This window comes from Entelurus aequoreus, linkage group LG11 (assembly GCF_033978785.1).
Source record: "Entelurus aequoreus isolate RoL-2023_Sb linkage group LG11, RoL_Eaeq_v1.1, whole genome shotgun sequence".
NCBI lineage: Eukaryota > Metazoa > Chordata > Actinopteri > Syngnathiformes > Syngnathidae > Entelurus > Entelurus aequoreus.
Genome location: NC_084741.1, coordinates 57,724,996 through 57,736,101, shown reverse-complemented (window position 1 = coordinate 57,736,101; position 11,106 = coordinate 57,724,996). Strand labels below are relative to the sequence as shown.

The following is an 11,106-nucleotide window of genomic DNA, read 5'->3' as shown; positions in this document are numbered from 1 at the left end:
TAAACCTCCGACACTTTTTTATTCCTTGAAGGCAACGTGCATGCGGTATTTCCTTGTTCCTGCTCCTCCCAGCTCCAAGATGGCAGCCGCTCGACGAGGATGAGCGACGACACACTGGAGTTCTGTCATGAAACAGCATCTGACAATGCAGCTGTTACTGCCATTGTGTTGACATGGCGCTCATTTAATACCTAGCTACTTGTTTTGTCACCTACCAAGACCGCTGAAGGATCGCTAAAGAACATGCTTTTCTGTTGGCTAAGCTAGCAAGCTGCGGTAGGCAAATACATGAACTTGTCCCGTCAGCTGCAAAACGGTTATGCATTCGAAATGTTGCTGTCGCATGGACAGATTGCTATTAATGCTAAAACCCGACGTATATCCTCAAAATGTCTTAATGTATATTTTGTGTAAGGTTGCATGCTGTTCTCTTTGCTACATTCATTCGGCTATTTGCTATGGTTGCATGTTTTGGTCACATCATTCTACATTATCATATGCAAAGTCAAGATCACATTTCTAATATTGACTATTTTCCCTCCCCCAGAGCATATTTACCACCATGGCCATCACTCAGTTTCGTCTATTTAAAATCTGCACATGCCTAGCCAGTTTGCTCTCTTTCTTCAAGAGATTACTGTGCAGGTAAGTAATACGCAGCATATTAAAACAATGTTTAACAGTCCCTAATGCATTAAGCACAACACACAATTACAACAATTAGAGCTAAAACAACACACACATTTTAATTTACTTTATAGGTAAAACTAATATGCACATATGACCTTACTTCTCCCCTGTTTTTCTTCTTTTTTTTACTTTAAAGATCTGGAAGGGGGCGAAAGCTCAGTGGTGATCAAATAAGTCTCCCAACAACAGTGGATTTTTCATTAACCGTACCAAAGCAGGTCAGTTTTCATTTACCAGAACCTTGATACTGTTGCATACAAAGCAGCATAAGAAACATTGTGTATGTTTACATGCACCATTGCATGAATTTGGTTAAAACCCCATCCATCCATCCATCCATCTTCTTCCGCTTATCCGAGGTCGTGTCGCGAGGGCAGCAGCCTAAGCAGGGAAACCCAGACTTCCCTCTCCCCAGTCACTTCGTCCAGCTCTTCCCAGGGGATCCCGAGGCGTTCCCAGGCCAGCCGGGAAACATAGTTCTCCCAACGTGTCCTGGGTCTTCCTCGTGGCCTCCTATCGGTCGGACGTGCCCTAAACACCTCCCTAGGGAGGCGTTCGAGTGACATCCTGACCAGATGCCGAACAACCTCATCTAGCTCCTCTCGATGTGGAGGAGCAGCGGCTTTACTTTGAGCTCCCCCCGGATGGCAGAGCTTCTCACCCTGTTTCTAAGGGAGAACCCCGCCACCCGGTGGAGGAAACTCATTTTGGCCGCTTGTACCCGTGATCTTGTCCTTTCGGTCATAACCCAAAGCTCATGACCATAGGTGAGGATGGGAACGTAGATGGACCGGTAAATTGAGAGCTTTGCCTTCCGGCTCAGCTTCCTCTTCACCACAACGGATCTATACAGCGTCCGCATTACTGAAGACGCCGCACCGATCCGTCTGTCGATCTCACGATCCACTCTTCCCTCACTCGTGAACAAGACTTTGAGGTACTTGAACTCCTCCACATGGGGCAGGGTCTCTTCCCCAACTCGGAGATTGCACTCCACCCTTTTCCGGGCGAAAACCATGGACTCAGACTTGGAGGTGCTGATTCTCATCCCAGTTGCTTCACACTCTGCTGCGCACCGATCCAGTGAGAGCTGAAGATCCTGGCCAGATGAAGCCATCAGGACCATCATCATCCTGTTAAAACCACCCTAATCAGATCGCGTTCAACCTTGTAAAATAGTGGTATTAAAACTTTTTGACTCGGGGCCGCATTGGGCAAAAAGAAAATTGACCGGGGGCCGAAAGCAAAAGTTCGACTCCTACCTTGTTTCTTTCTCTGACGGCCTCCTTAAAGTTTTGTAATTCATCAGAAATATCAAGCAGCTGAAATGCACCAAACATGGGGAAGCATGGAAAGAGTGTTTACATACCACTGTATGGAATTATAAATGTGTAGTTTAAAACTATATATAAGTGTTTTATAAAGTCCACAAAGTGCAATGAGCAGGAGTTGTGCTACGTGCACTTGTGTGTTGACTTTATTTGTTTGTTGTAATTTACACCATGAGTGGGAAAAGTTGTTTGGATTTGGCCATGTATGCTGTGCATCACTAATAAGTGAAATTTGTGGTCATTGACTATTGATTCTGTCTTCCCCCACAATAGGGTGGCAATAATGCTCCCATTAAAATTTGGGCAAATATGTGGCCCAATTTTTTTGTTAAACTTGTGACGTCTCGCAAATTATAGTTTGGACACCCTGATGTTGAGGTTGGATTAACACACATAAACTACAAGATTGGAAGCCACACCCTCCATGTATACATTTTCATCCATCAATGTGAAGTAAAGTGAATTGTATTTATATAGTACTTACTCTCTAGTGACTCAAAGCGCTTTACATTGAGAAACCCATTCAAGCTACATTTAAACCAGTGCGGGGGGCACTGGAATCAAGGTGGGTGAAGTGTCATGCCCAAAGACACAACGGCAGTGACTAGGAAGGTGTAAACTGGATTTGAACCAGCAACCCTCATGTTTATGGCCTGGCTGCTTTACCACCTGTGCCAAGCCACACCAAATCCCCCAAATCAATCATCACAGGTTTTCAGAGCATCAATCAATAAAGGTTTATTTTTAAAGCCCTTAATCATAAGTGCCTCAAAGGGCTTCACAAACCACAATATCCCCCGATCTAAATCCACATTTAGGCAAGGAAAACTCCAAAAACACAAAATGGGACATGCATAATTTCATTCAAATTCCAACTGTATTTTGGACAACTCAGTCTCCACAGCTTGAGGTTGAAGAATGGAGCTCATGGGACGAAGACGCACCAACGAGTATTAAGATTGAAGGTGGTAATGGAAACATCTCTCCTCCACCCAACGAAGTAGATGAGGAACCCGACTACTTCAAAGACATGGCGCCAACCATCAGGAAAACACAGAAGGTGAGTCCACACTGGCCTCTTTATTTTAGTCATACAAAGAAAATATTAGAGATTCATTTATCCAGACATATTCATTGATTAAGCCAAAGCACTAAGAGCATAATGTGCTGGCAGAGTACTTAGCCAATTATTACTAGCACACAAGGTACATACTTTTTTCCATACAATTAAATATTAGTGCAAGAAGTTGGATGTTAAATGTATTTACAGTTGTCCCTCGCCATATTGCGGCTTCACAACATTGCGGATTAAAAAAAAAAAGCACATTCAACATGTTCTAAATTACCGGTAAGTGTTTTACACTGCAGTATTTATCTTATTTTCTGTTATGTTGTAGTTATTTATATAGACATTCACCTAGCAAGACTTAGTGTCACGTTACGAGTGAACAATGCTAATGGCAACTAACAACAACCAATTTGACAAACTTTTTGCAAACAAATTTTTGATGCACTTAGGGGTGTAACCGTACACAGAAATTTTGGTTTGGTACCTACCTCGGTTTAGAGGTCACGGTTTGGTTCATTTTCGGTACAGTAAGAAAACAACAAAATATACATTTTTTTTGGTTATTTATTTACCAAATTTGTAAACCATGGCTTTATCGTTTTAACATTGGGAACACTATAATAATTCTGCCCACGTTAATCAACATTAAACTGCCTCAAGTTGTTGCTCAGATTAAATAAAATTACAAAACTTTTCTTCTACATATAAAAAGTGCAACATCAAACAGTTTCAAATCAACTCATCATGCTTAATTTATTACAGCATTTGGGAAGCCTGTAGTTGATTTTTATTATGTAAATGTTATATTTTTATCAACATGTGATAGCAGGGACCCTGCCATTCAAAATTAGGCTGCTCCATTACTAATGATTAATGTAACTATAGCTGGAAAAAATAGTACAATAGCAATAGGAGAGACTATTCATCCCTGAACACCATGGAGTTCATGTAGGCTTTATGATGCAGTTACATTATTATATTAAGATTAAGATTAAAGTACCAATGATTGTCACACACACACTAGATGTGGTGAAATTTGTCCTCTGCATTTGTCCCATCCCCTTGGGGAGCAGTGGGCAGCAGCGGCGCCGCGCCTGGGAATCATTTTGGTGATTTAACCCCCAACTCCAACCCTTTGTTGCTGAGTGCCAAGCAGGGAGGTTATGGGTCCCATTTTTATAGTCTTTGGTATGACTCGGCTGGGATTTGAACTCCAACCTACCGATCTCAGGGCGGACACTCTAACCACTACATCAACTATCAGAGACAGAAACTCTTCATTTAACACAGTGGTTCTTAACCTTGTTGGAGGTACGGAACGCCGCCAGTTTCATATGCGCATTCACCGAACCCTTCTTTAGTAAAAAATAAAATGTTTTTTTTTTTTCAAATTCAAGACAAGGTTATATGTTTTTTACTGGTGCACAAAATAAACTGTGCATGAACCACAACAAATTACACACCTGCAAATCAGATGGAATATTAGAGGGAACATTGTTTGGGGGTATCCGTAATACGCCGATAGCGAGAAGTTTTTTTTTTACACGATGAGTTGGGTGTGTCTTGACCTCAGCGGCGGAGGCTCCGCTGAACCCCTGAGGCCGACTCACCGAAGCCCTAGGGTTCGATCGAACCCAGGTTAAGAACCACTGATTTAACATAATGTCCTTTTTTGCTGCTTCAACACAGCTCAATCAACACAGAAAAAGGTAAAGTGAAATAACAGACAGACAGGGCTTTGCTGTCTGTAACACACGCACACGCACACCCCGTAAAATGAGCTAACGTTACGCTAAAAGCGAATTAGCCTTCACCTCAAGCCAGGATTGCGAGCGAGCTGAGCTGCAGTTTATATTTCTAGAAGGTCAACGGGCTCATAGTGATGTTACTAGTAGTTGACTGGGAGGTGTTTATTATAGTTTGGGGAGAGTCCGCAGCCTGATGCTTACCTGCTAAACGCTAAGCACTGACTATATGCGCTCTGAATACGCACTGCTGATTGGCTGTTACCGCTCTGAATACGCACTGCTGATTGGCTGTTACCGCTCTGTTTGTAACCAATCAGATGGTTGTGTGGGTGGGACAATGCTGGGTGCTGTGTAGAGTACTGACAGAGACAGGCAGAAGAAGCGGAGCAGCTTGTTAAGACTTTAGCTTAGGCGGCTACTTTATATGTTCGTGTGGAAACTCGTTCGGTACACCTCCGAACCGAACCCCCCGTACCGAAACGTTTCAATACAAATACACGTACCGTTACACCCCTAGATGCACTTTATTTTCAACTCCTGCCTCATCAATAACACATCTGCACTTTGATCACCCTTTGACGTGAGCATTGTCAGAAGAGGAAACGTACCAGTATCAGCGTGCCAGTTAACGTTAGCAAGACTGCTATCAGTTATTACCAGCTCTTAAATGGAGATGAACTCATATTCATCTTAGACATCATCTGCTCCACATGACATAGGTGAGCCTGTGGCTTGAGTTTTGTGGAGTGACAAAGCGAGATATGCGATGCTACCAACAAAGCTAATGGTCGTAGCTGTGACTGTCAAGTTGACCAACTTTTGGCAGAACAGACACCTGTGGTTTCAGCACATGAAAGCATAGTTCTAAATTACTGGAATTTCCAAGGATGTAGCAAAGTGTTTCCACTTTGTGGCCGAGCGATGCTCGGAGGATCCTCTGGGCTACCGGTGAGTGCTGTCATCTACAGTAGAACAAACTCAAGGCTACTATGTTGGGTGACACAAGTGTAGAGGTGACTATATGGGTTGTAAACCGTTTTTAAAATATTCTAACTATAAAAATATTTAAATTATTAATAAACCTACGTAGCGGAAATTTTGTTTTACACGGTCATGTTGTTTTCCAATGACGGGAGGGACAACTGTATGCAAACTGTATGGATTTGTGTATCAATCATTACCAGAGCATGCATAGTAAATTGTAGTATATTCCATTCAATATTGAATACTTGGTCAAGGTATTGAATGGGAAAATATTAAAAGTAATTGTGCTGTAGAAAATCGATGGATGGATGGTAACGCCGTTAATGCCTTATTGTTCTGAATTTGTTTTCTGTTTTCCACTTTGTAGATAGTGTTAAAGAAAAGGGAGCCTTTAAACTACCTGGTGCCTGACGGCTCAGCAGGTTTCTCCAGCAGACTGGCAGCCTCTCAGGATATGATGACCTTTGGTACACCCTCAGTGAGTAACCGTTCATCATCGTTGACGCTTCAGGCAACCTTTCAGTTTATAGCTAGGAAATGGATGACAAAGGGAAACATTTGAGTACTATAAATTGAAATTATTTTCACTCTACAGTTGTGGTCAGATGTTTACATACACTTACAATGGCAGTATCTCCCTTACCATTCTATGATGCTCACTGCTAATTCTCCTTTAAGTACAGTCCTCAAAACAAAAGTAAGTCTTGAAGAGATTTGTACTAGATTGAAAGGACCTCAAATAACGATGACTTCATATTGCAAAGCCGTGACGACTTTTGCTTCCACATTAGCATAATGACCCACCTCCAAATTTTGCATAACAATTTAGGCCATTATACCTGTAGAAATTACTCAGGCACTAAAGCTTGACAGTATGGTACTTAAATGTACATTATGCTAATACATCTAATGATTTCATCGTACAGACCAAATCTTAAAAGGTTATTTGGAAGCATGGAGTGTCTCTTTCGAGTGCCTAAAAAATGGACAGGTACGGTGCCAAAATGATCTTTCTCAAATCTGCAGCAACTACTCTCACACACAAACTTGACAATTAGGCCTAGCCTGGGCTGATGATCAATAAATTAATTAATCTAACAATAAATGAAAATGAACATCCACCTTTACAGTCCTATTAAGTCAATCCTATCTCATATTTCTGCACAATTGGTAGTGTATACACAGTTGTGCTTTTTGTTACACTGCTTATTGCGATAGTTTTACTGACAGGTTCCCGCCAGTGAAATGGTGTGTTTGCTTTATAAGATCTACTTGTGTATGTGTGCTAGCCATGGATGCAACTGTATGACTTTGCACAGGCAGAACTTGGTGAAATGGACAACTGGCAGGAAAACACCAATGCCTGGGAGGATGAGTCTGATGCCACCTGGGAAGCAGAAGAAGTGCTCAGGTAATATACTTTGTTTCGGCGCTTGGGGCTGCCGTTTAGCTTTTGGACCAGCAGGTGGCAGCGTTTACCAAACATAAGCGCTAATTGCCCCATACTCTCAGATGAGCAAGCCTCTGTTTTGTAATGACGTCTCTTGCAAATCTGCCTTTGTATAACAGACAACAAAAGATGGCAGAGAGAGAAAAGCGTTCCATGGAGCAGCAGAGAAAGAAAATGGAGAAGGATGCTCAGAGGATGATGAAGAAAGAGCAGAAGATGGCTGTCAAGCTTTCATAACATTCTAGAAATGCTCAGTGAGTGAGCCATGGGGATATGAGGGAAAGACACTGAATCAGCCATGAGTTTATTTTTAGGTCATCAAACCAACCAGGATTGTAAGCAACGAGCCACCCTCATCTTCATCCACATCCTGTTTTCCACCAGCAGCCATTTAAGTGTTCTCTTGGAGCAACCCTGAATCCTTCTTGCTGGCCACATTCAACATCAACAACTCATTTTGATGGTAGATTTGTGTTTCTTTGCCAGTCTATCTTAGATTAATTAACGGCACCATTTACTGCATATTGTGGTCCTGTGCTATAATCAGCACAGGCCCCGTTCAAGGTATGTAAATAAACTGAACTTGTACTACCTTTTCAAAATTAAAAAGCAGTTTTTTGGTTTTGTTTCTAATATCAATGGACAAAGAGGTGTAATTTGCTGTTATTACCAGATACATTAATGGTCCATTGCATCCTTTTTTTAAAAAAAATATTTATATTTCATTGTTTTTTCTTCAAAATTCGTTTTTACTTGTGTTCTGCACTAAATGCACTGTACATCTTCAAAATTCATTAAATAGTTTGACATAAACTGTAATCCAACCAAACTATTTATACTCTGGGTCTCTATTTAGTAACAACATTGCTTGCTAATAACTCATTTATTCTCAATGAGCTTAGTTGGTCTTGGATATCTGCATAGATGATATAATCCTCCCAATGTGCAATTATTGTGACATGGCAGCATGATCAGAAGTGAATTGAACAGCCATCTAGATTCTTCAGCAATAAGGTTTGCTTTGCTTTTAAACTAACATTGTGCATGTTGTTTTGGTTTACAATGTCCAAAAGTCATGGAGGGTTTATGTATATTTCTGATTAGTTTGTACAATGATGTGTTTTGATTCCCAGTTAAAAACCCATAATTATTGGGGGTTCATTGGAGGGACACCCAAGTGTACCCGTTCGGCTTTTTGAATAAATTTCAATGATTCATCCAGCAAGAAGCGAACAATGTGCAAACTAAATATATTAGTTGCTTTAAAATGATGCCATCCATCCATCCATTTTCTACCGCTTGTCCCTCTCAGGGTTGCGGGGGCGACTGTACACCCTGGACAAATCGCCACCTCATCACAGGGCAAACACAGATAGACGACATTCACACTCAAATTCACACACTAGGGCCAATTTAGTGTTGCCAATCAACCTATCTCAGGTGCATGTCTTTGATTGATTGAGAAGTTTATTGACATCTTAAACAATGGAATCCATGTAATGCTTTAAAAAGGCAAATGGATGGCACAAAAAGCCAAAAGGCTTCTTTCCATTGTGGTCCATTTGGAAGTGTGAGGAAGCCGGAGTACTTGGAGGGAACCTAGGCAGTCACGGGGAGAACATGCAAACCCTACACAGAAAAAGTTTTATAACTCTAGGCCAGGGGTCCCCAAACTTTTTGACTCGGGGGGCCGCATTGGGTTAAAACTATTTGGCTGGGGGCCAGACTGTAATATATATATATATATATATATATATATATATATATATATATATATATATATATATATATATATATATATAGGGGTTAGTGCGTCTGCCTCACAATACGAAGGCCCTGAGTAGTTGTGAGTTCAATCCCGGCCTCGGGATCTTTCTGTGTGGAGTTTGCATGTTCTCCCCGTGACTGCGTGGGTTCCCTCCGGGTACTCCGGCTTCCTCCCACTTCCAAAAACATGCACCTGGGGATGTTGATTGGCAACACTAAATTGGCCCTAGTGTGTGAATGTGAGTGTGAATGTTGTCTGTCTATCTGTGTTGGCCCTGTGATGAGGTGGCGACTTGTCCAGGGTGTACCCCGCCTTCCGCCCGATTGTAGCTGAGATAGGCTCCAGCGCCCCCCGCGACCCCGAAGGGAATAAGCGGTAGAAAATGGATGGATGGATGGATATATATATATATATACCGTATATATAAGTATATATATATATATATATATATATATATATATATATATATATATATATATATATATATATATATATATATATATATATATATACATATATATATATATATATATATATATATATAAATATATATAAAAATATATATACAGTGGGGCAAAAAAGTATTTAGTCAGCCAGCCATTGATTGTCAATGGGTGGCTGACTAAATACTTTTTTGCCCCACTGTATATATATAAATATATATTCCTAGGGCAGCATGGTGGAGCAGGGGTTAGTACATGTGCCTCACAACACGAAGTTCCTGAGTTTGATCCTGTGCTCGGGATCTTTCTGTGTGAAGTTTGCATGTTCTCCCCTTGACTGCATGGGTTCCCTCCGGGTACTCCGGCTTCCTCCCACCTCCAAAGACATGCACCTGTGGATAGGTTGATTGGCAACACTAAATTGGCCCTAGTGTGTGAATGTTGTCTGTCTATCTGTGTTGGCCCTGCGATGAGGTGGCGACTGGTCCAGGGTGTATCCCACCTACCGCCCGAATGCAGCTGAGATAGGCTCCAGCACCCCCCGCTAACCCCAAAAGGGACAAGCGGTAAAAAACGGATGGATGGATATATATTCCTTGCGCACTAATTGACTGAAAGAGTGCGCACTTGACAACAAGCGGTAAAAAAATGGATTAGAAAGGACAGATTTAAAAATAACGAAAAAAATAAACATATATTTCATTTGGACTTCCCGTGGGCCGGATTTTGGACGCTGGCGGGCCAGATTCGGCCTGCGGGCCGTAGTTTGGGGAACCCTGTTCTAGGCAATACATTTATATTTATTAACATTTGGATATATATTTAACAACTATATTTAATGTTTCGGTTTAGTTTTAGTTTATTTCAAACATGCATACGATATAATGTAATGCATTACATATTTGCAGTTGTTTCATTACATCACGTCCGAAAAGGAATAGGAAGAAGATTAGATTCAGCATGTGCATTAGATTTAGATTTGCTATTTACATTTTGATTTAACCTTTGATTTAGAATTAACATTGAGATTCATGATTTACATTTGAAATTAGATTTGTATTTAAAATTTATATATAGAATTACATTTATATTTAACATTTAAATTTAGATTTAACATATGTATTTAGATTGTAACTTTCATATTGAGATTTAAACATTTAGCGTTGAGATATAAATTTGGATTTAACATTTATGTTTACTTAACATTTAGATGTATATTTAGACAGATATTAACAAATATTTTTAAACCTATTGATGGACAGGTTAAAGGACAACGAGCTATGCATCGCAAATGCAACGTTTCATGGTTATACTCAATTTGTCATTGATATTGTTTGAAAGGCAACTAATTAGTCAAGCTAAATGTGTGCCCAATGGTCACATTTCTCTTATCTTAACACAAACACAACATTGGCTCCAAAAGTGAGGTGTTACCGCATCCTATGACTCAAGACTGTTGATGCCTACTGAACCAAAATATGTTGCTTACATAACATGTAGATGCATGACTACGCGGCAAAGTGGAATGTCGTCATGATGAGATAGCTTTGGTCCTTCAGGCTGGTCTGTTTTATTCAGTAGATTGGTGTTACATCATGATTCTGAAACTTCTCCAGTGGCACT

The 11,106-nt window shown here is 40.7% G+C and overlaps 1 protein-coding gene across 1 annotated transcript; it reads left to right on the top strand.

Annotated features, from left to right (window-relative positions):
* The first annotated feature begins 44 nt into the window (after window positions 1–44).
* On the top strand, window positions 45–8,407 carry ebag9 (estrogen receptor binding site associated antigen 9). Its single transcript, XM_062063595.1, has 7 exons — window positions 45–276; window positions 548–645; window positions 827–908; window positions 2,917–3,081; window positions 6,190–6,300; window positions 7,142–7,233; window positions 7,392–8,407. The coding sequence occupies exons 2-7, from the start codon at window positions 563–565 to the stop codon at window positions 7,507–7,509; spliced, it is 651 nt and encodes a 216-aa protein (XP_061919579.1). The 5' UTR covers window positions 45–276; window positions 548–562; the 3' UTR covers window positions 7,510–8,407.
* The last annotated feature ends 2,699 nt before the right edge of the window (window positions 8,408–11,106 follow it).

Coding starts and splice junctions, on each gene's coding strand:
- ebag9 (XM_062063595.1), top strand. CDS start 563: ATGGCCATCACTCAGTTTCGTCTATTTAAAATCTGCACATGCCTAGCC. Junction 646..826: donor TTCAAGAGATTACTGTGCAG/GTAAGTAATACG, acceptor TTTACTTTAAAG/ATCTGGAAGGGGGCGAAAGC. Junction 909..2,916: donor CATTAACCGTACCAAAGCAG/GTCAGTTTTCAT, acceptor TGGACAACTCAG/TCTCCACAGCTTGAGGTTGA.